General features: G+C 45.1%; 1 protein-coding gene across 1 annotated transcript in view; it reads left to right on the forward strand.

The window, feature by feature from the left end:
• REV1 (REV1 DNA directed polymerase) overlaps positions 1–27,721 on the forward strand; it is a 119,555-nt gene that overhangs the window by 53,416 nt on the left and 38,418 nt on the right. The window contains exons 10-14 of the mRNA XM_082247162.1: positions 7,612–7,740; positions 13,950–14,104; positions 14,901–15,020; positions 18,570–18,790; positions 26,112–26,284. Of these exons, the coding sequence (XP_082103288.1) occupies positions 7,612–7,740; positions 13,950–14,104; positions 14,901–15,020; positions 18,570–18,790; positions 26,112–26,284 (798 nt within the window). The remainder of the gene's footprint in view (positions 1–7,611; positions 7,741–13,949; positions 14,105–14,900; positions 15,021–18,569; positions 18,791–26,111; positions 26,285–27,721) is intronic.

A 27,721-nucleotide genomic window follows, 5' to 3' on the forward strand; every position in this document is an offset into this window, starting at 1 on the left:
TTCCACCATCAGGCATCAGTGATGCAGGTTTGCAAGGCGGCCACTTGGTCATCTGTGCACACTTTCACAAAATTTTACAAAGTAGATGTGCTGGCATCTGCGGATGCTGCTTTTGGCTGCAAGGTTTTGCAGGCTGCTGTTTAAAGGGGACTAGTCCTCTTTGAGGGTGTATGTTTTTCAGGTGAGCTCCAGTTCCTGGTCTAAACTCCATGTTACCTGGTTGGCTAAGTTTAGCCTTTGGTAATTTTTTTCTGCTGTGTTTTTTTCCCACCCCTCATGTTTGACACTTTGCTTTGCTTTGGGACCCAATGGTCAAGAACATTCCGGAGCTGTGTCTGTCAATGAACGAAAGAGAAAATTGGATTTTGGATTTTTGGAATTGGATTTTCCTTTTCTCAGATTAAATCCTTTTCTCTGATTTTCATTGACGGACACAGCACCCACCCCTCTATTGAGTTGGGCTATATTTCTTCTGACACTGCTTGCAACAAAACTGAGTGCCTATAGCAGGGAGGGGGAGTATTTCCCCTGGGACTACTCCATAGGCGTAATCAGTCCTTGGATGCAGCCCCCCTAGTAGCCAGGGTGTCTGCAGGTGGGGATTGTCATTAGACGCATGGTGTGGTTAAAAAGCTGGTCAGCGAACCAGGCTTCCAAGAAGGCCTTGACTGATCTCCTCTTTACAGGAGAGAGGTTGTTGAACTCTCTGGATGAACTGATCAAAGATCTTACGGGTGGGAAGAGTACTCTTCTCCCTCAATCCTCTAAGGATAAGGCGCCTCATCATAGACGGGGGCCTTCCTTCACTCCTCATAGGAGGCTTTTTCGTACCTCCGGGTCGCAAGAAAAAGGAAAGCCGTTCAGGTCTTCTGGGGGTTCCAAAAAGCCATGGTCAGGTAAATCATAGACCTGCCAGGCCGGTTCTGCAGACAAATCCTCATCTGCATGAAGGGGCGCCCTCACCCTCTTCTGGGGTGGGGGGGGGGGGACATCCTTTGCTTCTTTCCGGAACCATGGACTTCCTTCATTCAGGACAAATGGGTTCACAAACTGATCAGATCAGGGTACAAGATCGAATTCCGGTCTCGACCGTTCGGACAGGTTTTTCCCGTCCAATCTTTATCTAACTCCAGACTGGTTAAGGGATCCACAAGAGGCAGAGTACAAGATCTGCTTGCACAAAGGGTGATTGTGCTGGTTCCCTCTCAGAAATGCTTTCAAGGGTTTTATTCAAACCTGGTTACTGTGCCCAGGAAAGAGGGCAAGGTGCGTCCAATCCTGGATCTCAACGCTATGAACTGCTTCGTGTGGGTACAGAAGTTTCTGATGGAATCCATCCGCACAGTAGTGGCGTCCCTACACCAGGGAGACTTCTTGGCCTCCATAGATATCAACGACGCATATCTACACATCCCTATTTACGCTGGGCATCAGCGGTTTCTTCGCTTTGCCGTAGCAGAGGAGCATTGTGGCATTACCCTTTGGTCTCGCTTCCGCCTCCAGGGTTTTTACCAAGGTACTGGCCCCAGTGTTGGCATTGTTGCGCCAACAGGGGATTGTGGTACTGGGGTATCTGGATGATCTTCTCTTGAGAGCGGACTGTTGGGCGATCTGACGATCACTGTCAGAACCCTGCAAGAGTACGGGTGGAATATCAATTTCAAGAAATCCGCCCTGACCCCTTCATTGAGACTGGATTGTCTGGGCCTGACTCTGGATTTCGCTTTGGCGAGGGTCTTTCTTCCCCCAGACAAGCTGCAGAAGTTGCAGAGGGCGATTCAGTTGCTGTTGGCAAACAATCTGTCCTCTCTACGGATTTGCATGCGGGCCTTGGGTCTGATGGTATTAACCTTCGAGCCGGTTCCATTTGCTCAGTTCCACACAAGACCTTTACAAAGGGAGATTCTTGTCAAATGGAACAAGGCTCCGAAGTCCTAGGACAATTTGATTCGGTTGATCCACAACACAAAGTCTGCTCTGTTGTGGTGGCTTTAGTCGCCAGCACTATGCCAGGGCAAGTCTTTCCTGCCGTTTTGGATGGTGGTGACAACGGACGCCAGCCTGTCAGGCTGAGGTGGGGTGCTAGAAAAGCTCTGTGCCTAGCAAACCTGGACAGTGGAAGAGTCAAAACTACTGATCAATGTTTTGTAGCTGAGAGCAATAAAGCTTTGTCTGAGGCAATGGACGACTCATCTGCGAGATTGTCCGGTTCAGATTCAATCGGACAATGCCACGGCTGTGGCTTACATGAATCATCAGGGGGGCACCAAGACTGTCTTGGCGGCCAGGTAGGTAGCCGAGATTCTGGCTTGGGCGGAAAAGTTTATTCCAGACCTCTCTGCTGTATACATCCAAGGCATGGAGAACTGGCAAGCGGAATAGCTCAGTCGTCAGGTGTTGGATCAAGGGGAATGGTCCCTACACCCGGAGGTGTTTCATCTCCTGTGTGTCCGGTGGGGGACTCCCGAGGTTGATCTGTTTGCTTCTCAACTGGAAGATTCAGAGGTTCGTAGCCAGGTCTCGGGATCCTTTGGCCGATGCCACAGATGCACTGGTGGCTCCTTGGGGTTGGTATCAGCTGATTTATGCCATTCTTCTGCTGAAACTCCTGCCGAGTCTTCTACGCAGATAGAGGTGGAAGGGATTCTGGTCGTTCTGGTGGCCCCCCAGACTGGCCTCTCCAGTCTTGGTACGCAGACCTGGTAAGGTTGGTCACCGATGCTCCTTGAAGACTTCCTCTCAGGGAGGATCTGTTGTCTCAAGGGCCAATCTTCCATCCTGCTTTACAGTCGCTGGTTTTAACGGCATGGCTGTTGAAAGCCAGGTGTTGAGAGATAGAGGTCTTTCTGATTCAGTGATCCCTACACTATTGAAGGCCAGGAAGTCGACTTCCAGGCAGATCTATAATCGTACGTGGAAATCCTACATTTCATGGTATCAATCATTGAAGGTGCACCCTTGCTTGTTTTCAGTAGCTAGGGTTTTGGCCTTTCTGCAAAAAGGGGTTAAACAGCGGTTGGCTTTGGGCACCATCAAAGGCCAAGTGTCTGCTATATATTTCCAAAGCCCATTAGCTACACATGCCTTGATTCACACTTTCGTTTTAGGGAGTGCGTCATATGGCTCCACCGAGACTACCTCCATGGGATCTGAATTTGGTATTATCTGTTCTTCAAAAACCTCCTTTTGAGAACATTTGGGAGATTTTGTAAATAAAAGAAATATCAGCGCACGGTAACACAGATCAGAAATTTGTAGCTGCTGGACACTCAGGTCAAACTAGAACACCCGTATGCAGAATTGAATAGAAAAAATAGTGCAGCGCTAATATTCAAACATGAACAAATAACACAAACAAAATGAGATAAAATTGAGAAAAAATTGAGAAAAAGATGAGTCCATGCAATGCCCGTGAAGTAAGGGTGAGGAAAGGGGTCCTGAATATAACAGTTGGTGCTCTTAGTGCACTGATATCCACCACCTTCTAAGTTGGCCTCTCACCTTAATAACACTTGGATTAAGCATGTAATTCCTCTCTCAGAATGACTCCTCGATAATACATCCTCTTAAAATAGCATAACAGGGAAGCCCCAATCAGAGAACGCTGTAAGCCTGTGACCACTTCCTGGATCAGCTCAACTCAATCACATGTAATGGGGAAACATAAAGGGCAGACCCATAGTGTAATACTGTTAACTTCTTTATTGAAATAGCATAAAAGACAGCCTCTTACTTTTATGTGGATAAAAGCCAGCGATAAAATGACAGATGATCTTGTCTTGGAGAGTCCTGCTCGGACCTCACCAGACTCCAGATGGCAGCGGGTGACGTCGGTAGCTCCACCTTCCCCCCGGGGGGAAGGTGGGGAAGGTGGAGCTACCGACGTCACCCGCTGCCATCTGGAGTCTGGTGAGGTCCGAGCAGGACTCTCCAAGACAAGATCATCTGTCATTTTATCGCTGGCTTTTATCCACATAAAAGTAAGAGGCTGTCTTTTATGCTATTTCAATAAAGAAGTTAACAGTATTACACTATGGGTCTGCCCTTTATGTTTCCCCATTACATGTGATTGAGTTGAGCTGATCCAGGAAGTGGTCACAGGCTTACAGCGTTCTCTGATTGGGGCTTCCCTGTTATGCTATTTTAAGAGGATGTATTATCGAGGAGTCATTCTGAGAGAGGAATTACATGCTTAATCCAAGTGTTATTAAGGTGAGAGGCCAACTTAGAAGGTGGTGGATATCAGTGCACTAAGAGCACCAACTGTTATATTCAGGACCCCTTTCCTCACCCTTACTTCACGGGCATTGCATGGACTCATCTTTTTCTCAATTTTTTCTCAATTTTATCTCATTTTGTTTGTGTTATTTGTTCATGTTTGAATATTAGCGCTGCACTATTTTTTCTATTCAATTTGGGAGATTTTGTCTGCTTTCATTGTCTCCGAAGATTGCATTTTTGGTGGCTATCGCTTCTGTCCACAGAGTGTCTGAATTGGCGGCGTTGTCCTGCCGCTCACCTTATTTGGCGATTCACAAAGATAAGGTGGTACTCCGCCCTTATCAGTCTTTTCTTCCTAAGGTGGTTTCTGATTTTCATTTGAATGAAGACATTGTGCTGCCTTCACTTTGTCCCAAGCATTCTTTGGATGTGGTTTGGGCAATCAGGGTTTACCTGGTGGCCGCTGAGTCTTTCAGAAAATCAGATTCTCTTTTTGTCCTTAGCGAGGGACCTCGTAAAGGATTGGCTGCGTCTGCTGCAACCATATCCGGTTATTCAGTCTTATTCACTGAAGGGTCAGGTTCCACCTTTCCCTGTGAAGGCGCATTCTACTAGGGCTCTGGGTGCCTCTTGGGCTTTTCGCCATCAGGTGTCAGTGATGCAAGTTTGCAAGGCGGCAACTTGGTCGTCTGTGCATAAGTACACAAAATTCTACAAGGTAGATGTGTTGGCATCTTCGGAAGCCTCTTTTGGCCGCAAGGTTTTGCAGGCTGCTGTTTAAAAGAGAAGCTGCGTCTGTCAATGAGCGATAGAGAAAACTGGGTTTTTGACTTACCGTAAAATCCTTTTCTTTGAAGTTCATTGACAGACGCAGCACCCGCCCTTCTATTTTTAAGTAAATTGGGTTTTTTTGTCTTCTAAACACTGCTTGCAACGTAACTAAGGGCTGTAGCAGAGTGTGTGGGGTTATGCCTACAGGGACAGCCCCATAGGCGTGGTAAAGCTTTTTCTTGCCTAGTGTCCTATTGCTGATGGGAGGAGCATAACCCAATGGTCTAAGAAGTTATGGAGCTGTGTCTGTCAATGAACTTCAGAGAAAAGGATTTTATGTTAAGTACAAAAATACAGTTTCTTCCCAAAAATTGCATTTTGAAAATCTCTGTGCAAATACCATGTGACAAAAGAAATTGCAACACCCACCATTTTATTCTGTAGGGCCTTTGCTTTAAAAAAAAAAAAATGTTGGGGGTTCAAAGTAATTTTTTCATGTAAACAAAAAGTGTCAGAAAAGGCTTGGTCTTCAAGGGGTTAGAAGAGTGGGTGATGTGTGGCATAAGCTTCTAATATTGGGCATAAAATGCCAGGACAGTTCAAACACCCCCCAGATGACCCCTTTTTGGAATTTTTGGAATGTTGAGTCCATGGAATTAGCAATTTACGCCCATGAGGAAGTAAAATTCGCAATTTACGCCCTTAGAAAGCCTGAAGGCGGGGATTGGTTTTCAGGGTCCTGTACACGACTACGCTCCCAAAAAGTCTCACACGTGGTATCCCTGTACTCAAGCAGCAGAATGTATTTTGGGATGTAGTTCCACATACACCCATGGCAATATATAATTTAATGACAACTTTGTGTAAGTAAAAAAAAAAAAAGATTATTTTCCCGAAACCTGTGCAAAATATAAAATATTTTACTTCCTCACTACCTATCAGTTTCGGAGGCCCTGAAATGTGAAGATAGCACAACCCCCCATAATGACTCTATTTTGGAAAGTGGACACCCCAAGCTATTTGCAGAGAGGCATGTTGAGTTCATGGAAAACTTTCTATTTTGCCACAAGTTTTGGGAAAATTACAAAAAAAAATTTTTTTTTTACATATTTAACTTGTCACTTAAATGATAAATTGCTCAAAAATGCCATGGGTATATGTGAAATTACACCCCAAAATACATTTGCTGCTTTTTCAGGGATACCACTTGTGTGAGACATTTTGGCAGTCTAGCCGCATACAAAAAAAAAAAAAACGGCGTAAATTGTTGATTTCACTCCTCACTACCTGCCACAGTTTGGAAGCTATGAAATGCCAAGATAGCGCAAACCCCCCCCCCCCCCTAAATGACCATTTTTCGGAAAATAGACACCCTAAGGTATTTGCTAAGAGGCATGGTGAGTTTTTTGCAGCTCTCATTTTTTGGAAAAATGAAGAAAGAAAAGGAAAATGTATTTTTGTTTTTCTTTTCTTTTTTCGATTTTCAAAACTTTTGACAAAAAGCGAGATCAGCAAAATACTGATCGTGCCTCTCAGCAAGTAGCTTAGGGTGTCTGCTTTCTGAAAAAAAGGGTCATTGGGGGGGGGGGGGGGGTTGTGCTGTCTTGGCATTTCATGGCCTCCGAAACAGTGATGGGTAGTGAGAAGTGACATCAACAATTTTCGCCCTTAGAAAGCATGAAGGCGGTGATTGGTTTTTGGGATCCTGTATGCAGCTAGACTGCACATGGGGTATCCCCATACTCAGGAGAAGCAGCAGATTGTATTTTGGGGTGTAGTTCCACATATACCGTTGGCATGCGTGAGCAATATATAATTTCAATGACCACTTTGTGTAAAAGTGTAAAAAAAAAAAAAAAAATTTTTTTTCATTTTTCAAACACCTGTGACAAAAAAATTAAATATTCAATGGGTTCAACATGCCTCTCAGGCAATTCCTCGGGGTGTCTACTTTCCAAAAAGGGGTAATTTGGGGGTGTTTTGTACTGCCCTGCCATTTTGGCACTTCAAGAAATGAGAAAGGCAGTCAAAGTAAAAGCTGCGTAAATTCCAGTATATACACCATAGGTTGTAGACGCTACAACTTTTGCGCAAACCAATAAATATACGCTTATTGAGATTTTTTTTTTTTAATCAAAGACATGTAGCTAAATACATTTGTGTCTAAATACATGACAGAAATTTAGTTTATTGAATATTTTTTATAAGAAAAAGTAGAAAATGTAATTTTTTTCTCAAAATTTTATTTTCTCTTTTTTCTTTGTCTTTTTTCGTTTATAACGCAAAAAATAACAGCAGAGGTTATCAAATACCACCAAAAGAAAGCTCTATTTGTGGGAAAAAAAGGACATGACTGCGCAATTACCAGTTAAAGTCACGCAGTGCCAAATTGCAAAAAATGGCCTTGTCATTAAGGGGGTAAAACCTTCTGGTCCTTAAGTGGTTAAAGGAGGTTAAGTAAGCTTTTATTGATTGGATTGCCAAAAATAACTATCTTTGCTATTACAATGCTGATGTTATAAAATGGAAGTTTATACTGTGACTGTAGAACACTTTTAAGTAAGTGATATTGTTTTGTTTTGTGTAGCTGTTCAGTCAGCTTTTATCATTGTTTTCCAGGCAGGCTGGTGTGAAAAATGGAATGATGTTTGGAAAAGCTAAACAGCTTTGTCCTGATCTACAAGTTGTTTCATATGATTTTGATGCATACAAAGAAGTTTCCATGACCTTGTACAGAACATTGGCAAGGTAAAGGTTCCTTGGAATGACACCTATAACCGATTTGATCATCACTGAGCAAATTTGTTTTGTTTCCTATTTTGTCCTTTCAAGATGTTTGTTCTATTCATGTTTAGGCCTTTGTTGTAATGAATTGTTTTAGATTTATAGAAAAAAAATTATTTTAAGCGGAGCTCTACTCAAAAGGGGAAGCTCTGCTTTTCTGCTTTCTCCCCTCCTTCGCTGCCCATTTGGCACCTTTTGTGGGGGAGCGGGTACCTGATTTTGACAGGTACCTGAGCCCACTTTAGGGTGAGTTTGCTGCGGCGAACTCAGCCGGAAGTTCTGTCCCCTCCTCCTTCCCCAGCAGCCGTCCCATTCAGACAGCACAGCGCAGTTTGCGTGCGCGCAGTAGGGAACCATCTCTGAAGCTACAAGGCTTCACTACTGGTTTACCTTAGTAAAGATGGCGATGGCAGCACCCGATTGAAAAATTGGCTCGGGTGATGACACCGCTGGATTCCTGGACAGGTAAGTGTCCTATTATCAAAATTCAGCAGCTACAGTATTCCCCCCCCCCCCCCTTCTAAAGGGGCTTGGAGCTCCTCTTTAAGTTGTACTGAGTGCAGTCTTTATACACTTTTGTCCGCAGAGGTTTTACATTGCTAAAGGATATGTAAGGCTTTTTTTTTATTTTTTGGTATAATGTTTTAATTTAATACTTGGCTAATTAATATATGTTGTTATAGGCTGACAACAAATGAAAAAAATTGAAATTTAAAAAGTTAATAAATATTTTAAAGCTTTTACTAAAAAAAACTAAAACTGTCACCAGTAGGTGAGGGTACTCCAACATAGTCCCCTAGCCATTAGATAGGGTTACTCTTCTCACCTCCATTGCAGGAGTTTTGGGTGTTTGGCAACCCTTCTTTCGGAAAGGATTCTTCCTTCTTTCATTTCTTCTTGGTCGTCTTCAGCCCCCTTTCTAGCCATTGCAGCTCTAATGCTTAAGCAGTCTAACATATCTATGTGGACCAGCTAGTCTTTGGTGTGAGCATTCACTTCCTGCATCAGGTGGCTTGTGGGAATTATTCTTCCCTTTATTAGGAGGGTGTCTGACTGGAGAATCTTTTTCTCTGGGCTGCTTTCTGGTTTTCCAAGATAGGTGATCCCTTTTGTTTCAAGGGATCCCATCTCAGACTGTAATCAGTCATTTAAGATATCTGGAACCAAAGCTCACAAAGGTTCATTACTGTCCCAGGCTTCAGAGATGAGATCACACAGGTTGCCCGTCCAATCCATCCCTCTTCTGCCCCTTTCACACTGACAGTCTGCTAGTGGATCAGCCCGCTCAGCAGGGGATCTCCCTGCTGATCCCCACTGAGCAGGCCAATGACAGGTCCATTTCCGCTCTTACACAGCCTGCTGTCCTTTATGGGTGTTCAGATGGAAACTGACTACCTGTCCGTTTCCATCCAAATGTCACCTGATCTCATCTGCCGGACGGATGGGGAACGGATCCCCATTCATCTGTTTTTAGCGGATCGGATGAGAGGGGCCTTCAAGAATCATGCTAGCCAGGTGTGGGGGCAGTGGATAGCTTCATAAGTCCTTCTAGTAAGATGAGCTCAACCTCATGTGTGCATTTAATCCCCTTTGATGTTGGTCTTAATAATATAGAGCCTTTGCAATTTGGAGAAGCCATATTGTGCTCATGTCCAAGCTGCATTGATGTTAGTGTTTTTCCAATATTACAGTTCTTATCCCTTGAACCTAGCAAGTGAGGGGTGTTGAGGCTAAGGGCCTTCCCACTACCACATCTGGCTGTGGTTCTTTCTTCTCTACGTGGGAATTTTTGTTCCACCTGTTTCTAGTGGATTCTCATTTATCAGCTTTTCGTTTGCTTCAGGTATGATGTCCCTTTCCAGGTGGAGTCGCTTCCCTCTGGTGGTGACCCTTTCTAGTGTGGGTTGATTCTCATGTAATCCCTCCAGTTCTGTTGGCAAATTCTACTACAATCCTTTCCTTTGATTTCACTGAGGGGCAAAGATCTTACCCCTCTGTTTGATTCATGCTCTGGGTACTGCTTGCTACTAAACCCTCTAGGGATAGATCGATTATCGGCAAGGCCGATATGCACTTTCCCCGATATATATCGGTATCAGCCCAGGAAATGGCCGATATTGCCGATATTTTTGTGACGTCATTCTGCCTTCCTAGGCTGCCTCCCTCGCCTTGGACAGCCTCGTCTGGAGTCGGGACTAGTCTCAAGTGTTAGGAGTGTATTACAGCCATACACCCACCAACAGCACCCTGGTGCCAGCCAGCCACCCTTATCCACAGACCCTGTACCAGCCAGCCACAGGCACTGTACCAGCGAGCCAGCCAGCCACCCACAGGCCCTGTACCAGCCAGCCAGCCACCCACAGGCCCTGTACCAGCAAGCTACAGGCACGGTACCAGCCACCCACAGGCCCTGTACCAGCCATCCACCCACAGCCCCTGTGCCAGCCAGCCACCTATCCACCCACCCACCACAGGGTGCCAGACAGCCAGCCAACCATGGACAGGGTGCCAGACAGCCAGCCACCCACAGGCCTTGTACCAGCCAGCCACAGGCCCTGTACCAGCCAGCCACCCACAGCCCCTGAGCCAGCCACCCACCCACCACAGGGTGCCAGCCAGCCACCCACCCACCACAAGGTGCCAGACAGCCAGCCCCCCACAGACCGGGTGCCAGACAGCCACCAACAGACAGGGTGCCAAACAGCCAGCCACCCACAGGCCCTGTACCAGCCACCCACAGGCCCTGTACCAGCCACCCACAGGCCCTGTACCAGCCACCCACAGGCCCTGTACCAGCCACCCACAGGCCCTGTACCAGCCAGCCACAGGCCCTGTACCAGCCAGCCACAGGCACTGTACCAGCCAGCCGCCCACAGGCCCTGTACCAGCCAGCCACCCACCACGGGGTGCTAGCCACCCACCCACCACAGGGTGCCAGCCAGCCATTAAGCATTAAACAAAAATTAACATGTTCAGATTTGTGTCAAAAATTGTCTTTATTTTTCAAAACTTTAAATGTACAAAACATCGGCTCATATCGGCCGATACCGATACGTTGTGACTAAAATATCCGTATCGGTATTGGTCCTGAAATCTATCCCTAAAACTCCTCCACATAGGTATGCCGGGTAGAGGAGGGATTTTCCTGGACTGGCCTACAATGTTTTTGTTTGCCAGTGTCTAATACTGTAGTAGCCAGTATAACCCAACCGTATTTTAACACCTGTGTCACTCAGTTTAATCCAAGAAACAGATTTTCCAGAGTACAAAAATTATATTTTCTCCTTTTTTAAAGTTAACCTTTTTTTTTTTTTTTTTTTTTTAGTTTTGGATAGAGTGGGGAAGGATTAGAATTATTTGTATGTTTTTATTGCTGTCTCAGCCCCCATTAGGGTGATTTACCCTCACTCTTTGTCCTGTGTACCGTTCTCAAACGTGAAAGTAAAAGATAATCTCAAATTTTGTGTTGTCACTAGAACAGGAATGAAGTGGAAATCTTCCAATACAGACAGTAGTTCTGGTGACCCCAAGATTCCCTCACTTTGGAGGGATTTCCTCTCATTTCAGGTTTTGGCTAGGGGGCAGGAAATTAAGGGAAATCTCCCCTAGGGGACACAGATGTCAGTGGCAAAAAAGAAACGGATAGTTCTAACCCTCCTTTACTCTATCCGATATGAAATAAAGTAATGGAAAAAAAAGGTTTTTGTTGCCTTTAGTTTTATTTTAAAGAAGTATTTTTTTTTCTTTGCACTGTGAGTTCACAGAAGAAAAGAATGCACCAGCAGCTGTGACTGTCAGTAGCAGCTGTTTATTAGCAAAGGCAAGTTATTACCATGTCATGCCTAATATGGTTATTACATGATTGGGAACAACGCTGATGTGGTCCCATTATGGGGACTAGCATGGTCAAAGACAGCCAGGCCTGCCAGCTGTCATTCTCTCACAGTATCAGCTGCTAGCTGTCAATTAAAAACCTATAATGTTTCCCACACCTCCGTGCCTCTCAACAATTACCTGTCTTCTTTGATCGATCCAGCACTGTGCCCTGCTGCGGGTCTTCTCCCTTCACTTCCTGGTTTCACAGGAGACCCGGGCAGTTGTGGGAACCATAGTTACATACAGCCCAGCTCAGGGGCATGCCCGCAAGGGTGCTCCCATAGCACAGGGCCTGCTATGGAGACACCCACAGGAAGAAGAGGAAAGGGGTAGCTCTGCAATATCGTCGCACAGAGCAGGTAAATATAAACCTTTTTTTTTTTTATTTACCTAAGAAAAATAAGCTTTAATACCCCTGTAAGGAGCTGTAGAATGTAATCCATGGGTGTCCAACCTTTTGGCTTCTCTGGGCCACATTGAGTGTAGAGAAATTTTCTCGGGCCGCATATAAAATATATACTATAGTTAAGGTATATAAGTAATAAAACGCTGCCGCGCCCTTCCTGCGCCATATCAGGAATACTGGAATCAGTATACAGAGGATTACTTCTTCTGAGGGATATTAAAGGAACACTCTAACCACCATCACCCCTTCGGTGATTTGAAGTGGTCATGGTGGAAGGGGTCAGAAACACTGCACATGCTGAGATATTTACAGTTATGTGCTGGGGATAGTTGCACTCCTAGCACATATGACTTAGGCAGCCAGAAAATGTCATGTCCTTACTCATACATGTATGAAGAAGGGCATGACATATTATGACAAAACACAACTAGTTATTAAAAAACATATTGCAACAATTTACACACACTAATGAACATACCTACTTACCGGTATTTTGCAGACTGGTGGTGCGGTTACTGCTGGTGGGTAATGCGGGTACTGCTGGAGGAAGCAGTGGCTGCAGTAGAGAGCAGAGCCACTGCTTCCTGTATGGCTCCTGTCACAGGCGGAGTGCATTTCATATCATACAAAAAGCTGCGGCTCTGTCACTGACTGCAGACATCTTAAGTCTCCCGTGGCAGCTAGGAGATCGCACGGCACTTGCAGCCTACTGCGTGCCCATCCAATGCAGCCTAAACAGTGCCCATCCAATGCAGCTTCACCAGTGCGTCCCCCATCCAATGCAGCCTCACCAGTGCCCATCCAGTGCAGCCTCACTAGTGCGTGTCTATCCAATGCAGCCTCACTAGTGCATGCCCATCCAATGCAGCTTCACCAGTGTGTGCCCATCCAATGCAGCCTGATCAGTGCCCATCCAATGCAGCCTCACAAGTGTATGCACATGCCCATCCAATGCAGCCTGATCAGTGCCCATCCAATGCAGCCTCACCAGTGCATGCCCATCCAATGCAGCCTCACCAATGAGTGCCCATACAATGCAGTCTGCAATGAAGAGAAAGGAGAGCCGCTGGATTACACAGAGCGGGGATCAGTCCTGCCTCCTGGACCGGCTTCTATAATAGACGTCACCAATGTGCTATCTATCGTAGGAGCCAGTCCAGAAGGTGGGGCATGGTATGACCGAGGCCGCCGGGTAAGCAGGAGATCGCCGCTCTGTTTGTAAACCAGTGGTACTCGCCCCCCCGCCCCCCGCCTCCTCTCCGAGACAGCCTCTGCCTACAGTTAGTTGGAAGTCGCTGTGGTCGTGCCCCTGACTCTACTTCCTCCCCAGCAAAAAAAAATTAATTGTCAGGGGGCAGTGGGCCGCATTGCCTGTGGTTCTGGGCCGCAGGTTGGACATGCCTGATGTAATCTATTGACCCCACCATATACTGACTCTGAGTAAACACAGACTGTTTTCACCTGGTGTGTGATTCTAGAAGTGGATCTTATCTCTGCTCATCCTCCAAGAGCAATGGCAGTTGTGGCTTTATCCCATCACAGTGTGAAGATTAAATCTGCTGTATCCCAAAACTAGCATTGTTTATAGAAGTCTTGCAGTGGTTTCTCCATGCCCAATATGAGACTGGCTAGCAATCTTTTGTATAAAGTCTTATCCCCATTCATACCAATACAGTTTATTGCAGTGTCTTTATGTGATTGCTTTTGTGATTGTGTTAGGGACATTAGATTGTAAGCTTTTCAAGGTTAGGAACTGAAGAGTAGTTTAATTTTCTCTTTAAAGTGTTGCTGTATATGTTGACTATGTGTAATTGAATAAAATGATGATAATTTACATTACACAATAAACATTGCAATTCATACCATAATCCTTTGTGTTTTGATTTACCAGTTACACACATGACATTGAAGCTGTGAGCTGTGATGAAGCTCTTGTTGATATCACAGAAATTCTTGCAGAGACCAAACTCAGCCCTGATGATGTTGCTAGTTCTATTCGTGCTGAAATTAAAGAGAAAACTTTGTGCTCAGCTTCTGTTGGAATGGGTTTGTATAAATATACTTATAATTTATGTGACTGGGAAATTAGAGATTTGTTTTTAGCTTTTGTAAACTAAGCTGGTCATAGACTTTTTGCAGGCTTACCAAACATTAGATGTGGTGGCTGCATCAGTTTTATTTTACTTGGCATTTTCACCTTGTGATCTGGCTATTAACACACCTCCTGTATTAGTCAGTCACAACTCTGGAGGAATAGGCAAAAGAGGAATAGCAAGCACCAGCGTTGTCAGTTGGGGGGTGGGGGTGGGAGTGGGAGAGAGAGAGAGTATTGCATGTATTAGCAGATTTAGAACCACTGACAAATTGAAGCCATGCATGTATAAATAAAAGCTGTTCATTGTAATCAACCCAGCCAGTGTTAAGTGGTTTGTCTCATTCATGTAAACTGATAAATTATGGTGGAGAGTTTGTGCTGTTAAAAAAACAGAATTGCTAGCTGGATAAAAATAGAAAAAAAAAAGAAAACCAATGCAGCCATCGCATCTAAGAATTGGTAGTAATTGGTTCAGAGTGTGTAAAAATTATCCACTGATGTCCCGAAATCTGTGGAGCAGGGGAAGGCGCTTTCATTGTCCTGGCAACTGCTTATATGGGGAAAGTAATTGCAATCAGGCACGGTTTTCCAACCTTTCTACCTATATTTTCCCCTGATGATGATCAAGTCAGACTCTGTAAGTCTGACCAATACACATTCAGTCGTCAGTAAGTCTAGGCTTTGTTCAAATTTGGTGACTTCATATATATTCATATATCAAAGTAATTATTACATTTTTATTTCCAGGATCTAACATTCTTCTGGCGAGGATGGCAACTAGGAAAGCTAAACCTGATGGACAGTATCATTTAAAACCCGAAGAAGTAGATGATTTTATTAGAGGTCAGCTAGTCACTACTTTACCAGGTACTTATAATTTTGTCTTTTCTGTGAATGTTTATAATTTTATCTTCTTTAAAGTGAGATGTTAACCACTTGCCAACTGCAATACGTACATATACGTTGCGGTTTGCAAGTGGTTTACCGGAATTATGACTGAAGATATCAGCCATACCCCAGTACTGTTTTTTTTCTGCAGGCGGCTGGCTTTTTCATTAATGGGTCCGAGCAGCTCATGAGCAGCTCATGAGCCGCTGGAACAGTTTCTGAAGTGGTAGGAGGGGGACACACATCCCCCCACCTCTCGCCGGTGTTTCTTGGGCTTACCGTTTCTGCCGGTTCGCCCGAGAAACGATCTGATGATGTGGCCATCTGCTCCCATAGGCGATCAAAGATTTAGCTCTCTTTCATCAGCTGTATGGCCTTGACGTCACTTCTGGTCCGGGCTGGAAGAAAAAAAAAAAAGCGAAGGATCAAAAAAAGAAAATTTTTTTTGATCTTTTGCTTTTAAAGATATAGAAGAGATTTAGGGTCTTTTGCGCAGAAGGGAATGCATATGTAAGGTTTGCACGCATATGTAAACAGTATTCAAATCACACTTGAGGTATTACTGGGAACGTTAGCTCGAGATCAATAATTCTAGTGCTATTGTGTTTTTTTGTTTTGTTTTTTTATTTCTTAAAGTGTATTTTTTCCAAAAAAATTGTCTTTGAAAAACCACTGTGCAAATACCGTTTTACATAAATTGCAACGATTGTCATTTTATTTCCTAGGGTCTCTGCTAAAAAACAAATGTATAATATTTGTGGGTTAGAAGTCCTTTTCAAGCAAAAAATACAGATTTCAATTTGTAAACAAAAAGTGCCAGAAAAAGCTTGGTCTTTAAGCGGTTAATGGAGTAAACTATTTTGGTAGCTACTAAGGTCTCAATGGGCATTTTATGTGGCGTTTTCCACGCATTCAGCTGCACCAAAAATCCACAGGTGTGACTGGGGCCTAACAGACATTTCTTTGCAGTGTTCATTGGACAAGAAACAACAACAAACATCTGGTGGTTTGCTGGCAGCTGTTTGTTTTTGAGAGTTGACATTAGAGGCAGCTAACGATTTTAATTTTCTTCTGTGAAATTACTAGACTGAAAATCCGTTGCATGCTAGATAACATACTTCCACTATGTCACCCTGGTTTTAATTGCCATCTTTGAATATTGTTAAATCGGAACTAAAGATCGTAAGAGGGTAAAACCTCTGCCAAATTTTGTTTCTCCTTTTCTTTAGCCGTTTTGGGGATTTCCCTTTCACTTCCTGACCCATTGTGACCAGGGTCACTGTAACTAGGGTCCCCTTTGGAAGATTTTCCCTCTATTCCAGTGACAACCCAAAATTTGAAATATTCTTTTAATTTTACTGATATTGGTAAACAGGAAAAATAAAAGGGGAATTTCCCTAATGGGGGCACAAACCCAATATTAACCTGACAGGTGTTCTCATCGATCTCTTCTCTATCCAACATTCCAACATCAGTACAGGTTTTTCATTTAGTGAGAAGTTAAATCATTTTTTATATCAACGATTTTTAATTTTTCCTAGGGGTATTAATGCTCAATCAGTATTTGTGGGGGTTAGTTACTGAAGTTGTATGAGATGACCTGGCTCATAATTGACCTGACTTTGTGCACAGAGGAACAGTCAGGCTCAAACAGAACAGGGCATTCCCCCAACTGATACAACAAGGATTGAAGTACATAATTGTTCTTAAATGTACTTGTATGCTGTAGCAGTACCAGTACTCTTTATTAGAAACCCATGAACTTAACCACTTGCCGACCGCCGCACGACTATCTACGTCGACGGTCAGCCCCTCACAGGCAAACTAATGTAGGGCTACGTTGCTTGCTTGTGAGGGTCTAGGGAGCGAGCGCGCGCCCCCGCGTGGTCACGGACCCCCCCCCCCCCCGCGCGTGTGACCAGCGGACCCGATGTCCGCCGGCCACTCGGCGATCGGCGGGGGAGAGGGAGAATGTCAGGCAGCTTGTGTAAACAAGCTGCCTGTCATTCTCCTCGCTGCAAAGACACTGATCACATGGATCTACTATGTAGATCCATTGATCAGTGTCCTTACAGCTGAAGCCACAGCCAATCACAGTAGAAAGCACGCCCCTAGGGACACACACAGCCCCTCCCTCCCAAATAAAGTTAACCCCTTCACTACCAGTGTATTTTTACAGTAACAGTGCATATATATAGCACTGATTACTGTAGAAATGTCACTGGTAACCCCAAAAGTGTCAAAAATGTCAGTCAAGGGTTCGATCTGTCCGCCGCAATGTCGCAGTACCGCAAAAAAAATCGCAGATCGCCGCCATTACGCGTTAAAAAAAAAAACAACAAAAATGACAAAAATCTTTCCCTTTGTTAGTAAACGCGATAACTTTTGCGCAAACCAATCAAAATACGCTTTTTGCCATTTTTTTTTACCAAACATATGTAGCATAAAACAAATTGGCCGAAAATGTTAAAAAATTTTGATTTTTACATTTTTTTGGGGGGAATTTCATATAAAAAAATGTGAAAAATATTGTTATTTTTGCAAAATTGACGCTCTTTTTTTTGTTTATAGCGCGTGATCAAAAAATCGCACAGGTGATCAAATACCACCAAAAGAAAGCTCTGTTTGTGGGAAAAAAAGGACGCCAAATTCGTTTAGGTACAGCGTCGCACGACCGCGCAATTGTCCGTTAAAGTCACGCAGTGCCGAATCGCAAAATACCCCCTGGTCGGAATGGGGGTAAAATCTTCCGGGGCTTAAGTGGTTAAAAATGTGGAAAGGTGTCCACATATTTTTGCCATAATGTGTGTATGTATATGTATATGTGTGTGTATGTATGTATGTATGTATGTATGTATGTGTATTTCTCATGTTGGACAATATTTTCGTGATTGAAACTTGTTTAAGATTGCTTATTACTTTGAAGCAAAACTCCAGGAATGCAGTTCCTTTGTAAAAAAAAAAAAATAAAAACACATCATGGGTTAACTTCAATGAGTTGCTTGACACCCCCTGGACTTATCTTTATTATTTACATCTGACATGTTTTTAAAGCTCCCAGAAGACCGCTATCGCTGTAGTTTCTACTGGTCTCGGCATCTTTAACAGTAGAGTTGCTGCAGCTACTATGTCCACCCCTCCCCTACTCCTTCCCAATCACAGAAGCCTTGGTATTTTGTGAACCCATTCACAAAATACAAAGGCCTCTGTGAATGGGCAGCAGAGGGGAGGAGTGGACATAGCTGGTCTGTGTGGTTCTTTTCTCTCACAGCCCAGAGTGTATCCTTGGCAGAGCCATAACTTTTTCGGATGAAAATATTTCACATAAGCCCAGGAGGTGTTATACAGCTCATTGAACATAACTTATAGCGTGCCTACACTGGAATACAGCTTTAATGCAGTTCACAACCATTTTTATTGCAGGTCATTGGGTCTAACAAATGACATTTATTCAGCTTTTGAAATATAGGCGGTGCCATAGTGTTTTAAATTTCCAGACTCTAATGAATGAACTTTTCCTCTATCTAGGAGTTGGCCGGTCTATGGATTACAAATTAGCATCATTAAACATAAAGACATGTGGTGATCTTCAAAATCTTACAATGTCCAAACTTCAGAAAGAATTTGGGCCTAAAACAGGTCAGATGTTGTACCGATTCTGCAGAGGATTTGATGATCGGCCTATTAGAAAAGAGAAGGAAAGAAAATCTGTATCTGCTGAGATCAACTATGGAATCCGTTTCAAACAGGTACATAATGCTGCGAAATCAAATGCCACATCTTACTGGTGAGAAAAATATTCTTTAGATTAGCTTTTTTTTGTCAAGTATTGAGATAGGCCTGACTAAAGAAAAATAAATCTGTATTTTATTGTAGTAACAGTTTTCACAGTGCCTGATTTGGTTTGGTTTGTATCATTGTATTGAGGCAAGATGCTTGTGTTCTCCATAAAAAGGCTGAATTATCTGTTCATTAAGGGCACAGCAGACTGCCCCATGAGGTAGGAAATTTAAAAATTTTGACTCCTACTTTAAAGATTCCATAATCTACCATTTTAGAGTGACTGCATTTCCCAGAGCAGCTATCTAGATAAAATAAGCGTTTCTCTACAGCAGGGGTCTCCAAACTTTCTGAACAAAGGGCCAGTTCACTGTTCTTCAGATTTTGAGGGGGCTGGACTCTGGCCAGTGTGAGTAGAAAATGCCCTGGTGTCAATAGGTGTAAAGAATGCCCCAACATTGGTATTAGTGGGAGGAATATTGCCCCATTGTTGGTATTAGGGGAAGAAATAGTGCCCCATTATTGGTGTCTTTGGGAGAAATAGGTTCCCATCATTGGTGTCATTTTGAGGAATAGGGCCCCATTATTGGTATCAGGGGAAGGAATAGTGCCCCATCATTGGTGTCAGTGGGAAGGATAGAGCCGTGCAGTTGGTGTCAGTGGGAAGAATAGAGCCCTGCAGTTGGTGTCAGTGGGAGGAATAATGTCCCATTTTTGGTGTCGAGTAGGAAGAATAGTGCCTCATTGTTTGGGTCAGTGGTAGGAAAAGTGCCCCATTGTTGGTTTCAGTGACCGGAATTATGCCCCATTGTTGGTGTAGAAGGAATAGTGCCTTGTATCAGTGGTAAGAATAATCGCCCAAGGGTCTGATGAAGGCAAGCAAAGGGCAACATCTGGCCCCCGGGCTGCATTTTGGAGACCACTGTTCTGGGTCCCAACAATCCCTTACTGCACTGACGGCGGTCCTGTAGTCTTTGGTGTCCAAGGTGGATTTGGTCCTGGGGAAACAGGCTATCAAAAAGCGTCCCCCGCCTTCACCTGCCTCATCTGTCTCATCAGATCCTGAATCTGATTTGGCTGCTGCGAACGCGAGTCACCCTGTTGGATCTATGTCCACACACCCTGATTTCTCTGATAGTGAGGATAATTACTATGCTCCTGTAGCCGCGCATGAAAAGGCGCTGACGGATGCACTGATTTTATCAGTGGAAGCGGCTAATGCCGCATTGGAGGCATTGGTTCCTTTTGGCACCCACAAGCCCTCCAGAGCGGCAAGGGTGTACCCTTTCCCGCTTACTTTGACAAAATTGGCGCTAAACAGTGGGGTTGTCCAAAACGCCCCCTTGTGGTCCCTAAGCGTTTTGCTATGCAGTATCCTTATGAGGACTCCCTGCTTAAAAGGTGGACTGTCCTACCTGTGGTGGACTCTCCAGTTTCTAGGTTAAACAAAGCAACCATGAAACCGGTTGAGGAGTCCCCGGCCTTTAAGGACCCAGCTGATAGAAAAGGGGAGGCTGTGGCCCGCCATATGTAAACTGTGGCTGTTTCGGCAGTTAGGCCGGTTTTTACTATTGCCCTGGTGTCGCAAACTCTGACCGAGCGGGCCAAGCTTTTATGCCGGGACCTGAAGAGGGAGCAGCTTCCCCCTGCCTTTGCTGAACTGGCCAACCAGTTGGTCCAGGGGCTGCAGTTTGTCTGTGATGCCTCTTTGGATGCGGCTCCTCTGATTGCGAGGCTGTCTGTCTCGGCAGTGGTCCTTAGGCATGTTATTTGGCTTAAATGCTGGTCTGCGGACTAGATATTTCTAAGAAGGGCTTATCTGATCTCCCCTTCCTAGGGGATCGCCTGTTTGGAGCTTCCATGGATGACACCATTAAGGGTCTCACAGGGGGGAAGAGTACCTTTCTTCCGCAGGCTAGTAAGGGCAAGAAGCCTGTTGTAGACGTGGTTCATCCTTCTCGGCTTATAAGTTTTTTCGTCCCTCCGGGTCTCAAGATCAAAACTCTTCAGGGTCTCCGTCGGAGGATCCAAACGAATCTGGTCTGGCAAGCCGAGAGTGCGCTTCTCCAGACCTGCAGATAAGCCTCCCTCAGCATGAAGGGGCACTCTCACCTGTATGTGGGGTGGGGGGGGACGTCTTTGCTGGTTTCTGGACCCATGGACCTCCCTGGTACAGGACAAGTGGGTCCACGAAGTCATACAGTTCAGCTACAAGATCGCGTTTGTTCTTCCCCCCTGGAAAGGTTTTTTCCCTCCAACTTGCACCTGTCTTACTTACCCGCTTACTGGGTCTCTTTGGGGGAGTGCAAGACCTGCTGAGCCAAGGGGCGGTTGTCCCGGTTCCGACTTCAGAATGTTTTCAGAGGCTTTATTCAAACCTGTTTGCAGTCCCCAGGAAGGAGGACAAGGTACGTCCAATTCTGGACCCCAGGGCGCCTTATGCAGGTGCAGAAGTTCCGAATGGAGTCCATTCGCACAGTAGTGGCATCCCTGCATCAGGGGAATCTTCTTGCTTCTATCGACATCAAGGATGCCTACCTTCACATTTTAATATGTGTCGGTCGCTAACGCTTCCTCCGCTTTGCCATGGGAGAGGAGCATTATCAGTTTGTGGTGCTACCCTTTGGTCTCGCCTCAGCTCCTCTGGTCTTCACAAAAGTGTTGGACCTGGTGCTGGCATTGATGCTTCAGTGGGGGATCGCGGTACTAGGGTACCTGGACAATCTGCTGCCAGCAGAGTCTCCGACTGCTCTGGTGGACAACTTGGAGATTACTCTTCGAACTCTGAGGGAGTTTGTTGGATTCTGAACCTTCAGAAGTCTTCTCTGGTTCCGTCCACAGATCTGGACTATCTGGGTTTGACTCTGGACTCGGCCTTAACCAGAGTGTTCCTTCCTCTGGAAAAACTGCAGGAAACAATCCAACTTCTGTTGTCCAGCAGTCATCCCTTCGGACTTGCATGCGGCTGCTGGACCTGATGGTGTTTGCCTTTGTGGGCGTTTCTTTTGCACAGTTTCACATGAGATCTCTGCAAAGCGAGATTCTGGTTGGATGGGACAAGAATCCACAGTCTATAGACCACAGTCTATAGACAATCTGATCCGGCTGAGCCAGGGTACGAGAGGGTACGTGATCTGGCTTTGTTCTCCGGCACTTTGCCAGGGCAAATTCCTTTCTCCCCCTGTACTGGACGGTGGTCACCATGGATGCCAGCCTGTCCTGGTGGGCAGGCATCCTCGGAAAAGATTCTGCTCAGGGGTTCTGAACACTGGAGGGTCCAGATTGCCGATCAATGTACTAGAGCTCCGAGTGATCAGACTTTGTCTGGATCATTGGACGGATCGTCTTCAGGGGTGTCCGGTGCGATTTCAATCGGAAAATGCCACGGCTGTGGCCTATGTCAATCACCAAGGGGGCACAAGGAAGTGTCCTATCGGCTCAGGAAGTAGCGGGCTATCTAAGGTGGGCAGAACCTTTCGTTCCAGCCATCTCTGCTGTAAACATTCCAAGGGTGGAAAATTGGCAGGCGAATTACCTCAGTCGACAGGCGTTGGACCAGGGGAAATAGTCACTTCATCTGGAGGTGTTTCATCAGTTGTGCCTCCGGTGGGGTACTCCAGGGGTGGACCTGTTGGCCTCTCATCCCATCAGAAAGGAGCAGAGGTTTGTGGCATGGTCTCTGGACCCTCTGGCGGACGTTACAGGTGTGCTGGTGACTCTGTGGGGTCCAAAGGTTGTCCCTGATTTTCATTTAAATAAAGACATTGTGTTGCCTTCCGTGTCCCAGGCCAAAACATCCTAAGGAAATTGCCTTGCATTCCTTGGATGTGGTTTGGGCAATTAGGGTGTACCTGGCAGCTATGGAGTCTTGTAGGAAGTCAGACTTACTATTTGTTCTAATGGACGGACCTTGGAAGGGGTGGTCCTCTTCTGCTGTAACCATTTCCAGATGGATCAGACAGACAGTATTTCAAGCCTATTCAATTAAGGGTCAGGTTCCTCCTTTCCCTGTTAGGGTGCACTCTACTTGGACGCTTAGTGCCTCCTGGGCCTTCCGTCATCAGGTGTCAGTGATGCAGGTTTGCAAGGCGGCTACCTGGTCATCTGTGCGCACCTTTACAAAGTTTTATAAAGTGGATGTGTATGGCATCTGCGGATTCTTCCTTTGGCCACTAGGTTTTGCAGGCTGCTTTACCTGGTAGTGTTTTTTTCAGGTGAGCTCCAGTTGTTCTTGGTTAAGCTCCATGTTACCTGGTTGGCTATGGTTTAGCCTTAGGGAATTTTTTTCTGCTGTTCCCTTCCTGCATGTTGAACATTGCTTTGGGATGTCCCAATGGTTAAGAAGATCAGGAGCTGTGTCCGTCAATGAATGATATAGAGAAAATGGGATTTTGTCTCACCGTAAAATCCATTTCTCTGATGTTAAGTGACGGACACCGCACCCACCCCTTTGTGGAGTTGGATTTCTTCTGACACTGGGAGTGGGAGTATACTCCCTGGGACTGCCCATAGGTGTAGTCAAGCTTTTTTTCTGCCTAGTGTCCTACTCAACACAAAAATCCCATTTTCTTGGTGAACATTGAAGTCTCAAACTTTTGGACTATACTGCTGCCTACAGAAGGTTTGGACACTGCCAAATAAACCTACTGTAGGCCAGCCCAGAGTACAAACCTTCCTATTACCAGTTTGCCTCAGTTTTTAGACAAAGCAGTAGGAAGAGCAGTGGCCTCCCAAAAAACGATTTTACAGGGAAAAAACATTTTTTTTTTTCTTTCTCCTCCATTTTAAAACACAAGAAATCTTAAACCTTCAGAACATACAAAAGCAGTTGTACTGAGGGTTGGGCAACACAGCAAACAATCGTTAAAAGACCCAATGCCCCTTTTGTCCTAAGTTGGCAACAGAGACAGAAAGAGATCCACCTTTTTATAGAACACGTAAATAGAAGATCAAATGGTAGCGGTTAGGCAACAGTTTCCCAGATATGGGAAACCGTTGCCTAATGCTAAAAAAAACCTAAGAGGTGCTCACAGATCTAATGGAGTGAGCATTAACCGAAATAAGGGGAACATGATCCTTGAGACCATAAGCGAGATGGATGATGTCTGAGACACCTAAAAATGGTGGACTGAGCAACTGGGATTCCTATCTGGGGCTCATCCAGAATGACAAAAAAGAAATCCATCTTACTGAAGGAAGCAGTGGCCGAGAGATAGACCTGATAGTCCAAACCACACCCAGGGAAATTTTCTTTTCATGAACTGAAGCTGGACAAATGCTAGAAGGACAATGTCCTGGTTAAGATGAAAGGCAGGAAGTCCTGGGCCTCAGCACCACCTTGTTCCTACGCAGGACCAAAAAGGCGTCTTTGCAAGATAAGGCAGTTCATTTAACTTGCAGAGGTGATAGCTACAGGGAAAACAACCTGGTGAGTAAGACCTAAATGGCAGCTTCTAAAGCAGAGGACCAAAATCAGATCTCACAGTATCCCATGGGACCAACTAGGGGGAGCCACAAGAGAGACCCCTGTACAAAGGTCCTAATCATGGAGTTATAGACCAACAGTTTCTGAAACAGATTGAAAAGAACAGAGAACTGACCTTTGATGGTGCTGAGAGCCAAATGCTGGTCCAGGCCAAATTGCAGGAAGGAGAGGATCCATATTATAGAGAAACTCCTAGGGTGAAATCCCCTAGACCTAACACTGAGCAAAGTATGCTTTTCACATCCAATGATGGACCTTGCAGGAAGAGGGCTATCTACCCTTGAGCTTCTAAGAACTATCCAGCCTTGAGCAAGAAAGGAATCAAACTCTGTTGCCCATGTTCTTTAGAACCTGGGCTTCAACAGCCATGCTGGTTAAACCAGGCCCAAAAGCCACAACCAGGAAGAAGCAGGATGGCAAATTGTTCCTGGAGACTGGTAGATCATGACATTCTGCCCATGGTTCATCTGCTTGAGATCAACATGCCACATCTGCCTGTGACAATCCATTGAGTTCATCCAACAAGGATTTGAGTGACACTGAGTCAGACAAAAGTCTCTGTGGTCAGTTGCTCAGAAACCACTAAGACTGCAGGTAAATTAAATACAGAATCTCCAGGGAAGGAAGTGGGAGCAAAACTATGGCTTTTGCATTTAGAGTCTTAAATAACTGGTAATTTGAGTCATAAAGTCCTGCATGACCATAATAGAAACCTCATTCAAGAAGGAAGAAGATCCAGTTACACTTGACAGACCCAAAGAGACCCAAGACTTTGAAGAGACTCTAACAGCAAAAAACAATGTGATTCCAGCATGAAGTGGTCCGCACCATCAGTGGACGAGCTGCAAGCATTCCCTGACTTTGTAGAAATTTTATTTTGGGAACCCAAAACAGGAACTGCCCCCATCCCTCCTTCCTTCCCCTGTGTGTCTACAATCAGACATGTCGCGTCTACAAAAAGGATAGGCAGCATGCAGGCTCAGGGTAAGAGACAAGACCTTAAAGAGGAGCTGCCATTCTGAAGCTTCCCTCCAACCACTTTGCATATTATTTTATTTATACTGTGATTCTGTATATATACACACACACGCTGAACAAAATTATAAATGCAACACTTTTGTTTTTGCCCCCTTTTTTCATGAGCTGAACTCAAAGATCTGACTTTTCTATGTACGCAAAAGGCCTGTTTCTCTCAAATATTGTTCACAAATCTGTCTAAATCTGTGTGAGTGAGCACTTCTCCTTTGCCGAGATAATTCATTCACCTCACAGGTGTGTCATATTAAGATGCAAGCATAGAGGCAATGCTAGCAGCTCTGTATCATGAAAATGCTAACAGAACTGAGACTGGAAACCACAGAACCCAGTGCCTGAAGGTCACTTCCAGCCTAGCCCTGCAACTGGACATGATACTGTCCAAAAGCCAGGCTCAGAACAACTTTGGATAGCTTTAAAATGGAGACGTATCCTCCGGCAGCAGTGTAGACATTGACCGAAGAAAGAAATAAAAGTGCAGTTTAAATATAAGTCTAAGTAGGCTGGCCTATGTTTTTTTTTTTTTTTTTATAGGTGGCATTATAGCCCAAAGATTCAAGGCTTTCTGTGTCCCTCAATGGGTGAAACAGAAATTGAAACAATTTACTTACTACTTCTTTTTGTTTAGCATACATTGATCATGCAATATTTGAAATGCTATAAAAAATATATATTACGGTATATTTAAAAAAATTATTGCAAAGTTGCGTATGTGGTGAATTATCCTTGCACCATTTTAGCTGATGCTAACAAAAAACCTTTGTCCTTAGGTCAGCGAGGCTGAGGCCTTTCTGATGAACCTTTCAGAAGAGATCCAGAAAAGGCTTGAGTCTGTGAAAATGAAGGGAAGAAAACTCACACTTAAGATCATGGTGCGAAAAGCAGGAGCACCCATAGAATCTGCAAAATATGGGGGTCACGGAATTTGCGATAATATAGCAAGGTGAATACACCGTAGGACTAATTATAAAAAAATATGTATTGTTTGATGTAAAGCTGCCTGTATTATTTCTCTATCGTTCATTGACAGATGCGGTTCCTGATTTATATCAGTAGGGTTATACTGCCCCCTACAGGAGTAGGACACTAGACAGAAAAAAAGTTTCTGGCTACGCCTATGGGCAGTCCCGGAGCGTACACCCTCTCTCTCTTCCTGCATAGGATGTCAGTTTTATTCTGCCTAATCAGGAGTAAGGACCTAGTTCCTTGTTGGGATCTTTGCTCCTAGCATAAAAGTGTTTTGTTATGTAGATAGTTTTTATTAGTTAGCTTTTTGTCTGCAGATTTTTTCCTGTGAGTTCTACAAGCAACTATGCCAGATCTGGGCGAAGGGCTGGATGTTTAGATCCAGTGGTCACCACAGCTGGCCAGCGAGCGCGCGCAGACCTTAGCTCCGTGCTGGGTCGGCCGCGACATAGTCCCACTGGACGGGGACTGGCCCCACTAGTTAAACGTCTCACAAGGTTGCACATGACCGGGTCTAGGTCTGTGTCGCAGCGTTCCTATTTGGCTGACAGCCCCCCCCCCCACTTCGGCGGCGAAGGGTCCGGTCAGGAGATGGTGCCCGTCTGTGTTCCTGGTATGGTGAGTAAATGTTCCCACCTCTTCCCTGGCGGATCTTGGAGTGGACATGGGCCCCTCCCTGGGATGGTCGGACCCTCACATTCCTGGGTTCCCCTCTGTCCTGTTTGTGCAACGTTAGACGTTACCCTTTTGGGGAGTCTCTGGTAAAGAAGTGGACGGTACCACCTAAGGTGGATCCACCAGTCTCCATGCTGAATAAGGCTACGATTATTCCAGTGGAGGAAACCCCGTCCTTTAAGGACCTGGGGGATAGGATGGCGGAGGCTGCGGCCCGTGATCTATACTCCCTGGCAGGGGCTGCACTGAGAACAGTGTTTAAGATTGCCCTTGCCACGCAGACTCTGACTGATGGGAGAAGTTCCAACGCCGTGACTTTGTAAAGAGCAAGTCCCTCCTGCCTTGGGGGAGCTGTTGGACCAGCTGGTACAAATTTGTTTGCGATGCCGCGCTAGGCACGGCTCCTTTATTGGGTCACTTGTCGGTTTCGGCAGTGGTTTTCCGGCATATACTTGGCTGAAGTGTTGGTCTGCGGATCAAACATCTAAGAAGGCCTTAACGGGTCTCCCTTTTCAGGGGGATCGCCTGTTTGGTGCTTCCCTAGATGACTTTATATTAGAGTCTCACGGTGGGAAGAGTACTTTTCTTCCACAGGCTAACAAGGGTTAGGGCCCTCGTTGCAGACAGAGTCTCTCCTTTTCGGCTCAATGGGGCAAAGTCCTTCAAGACTTCCTCGGGTAGCTTTAAGCGATCATGGTCTGGCAAACAAGAGATCTGTTTTTTTCCAGGCCTGCGGAGA

This window comes from Pelophylax lessonae (assembly GCF_965119305.1).
Source record: "Pelophylax lessonae genome assembly, chromosome: 2".
Taxonomy (NCBI): Eukaryota; Metazoa; Chordata; class Amphibia; order Anura; family Ranidae; genus Pelophylax; species Pelophylax lessonae.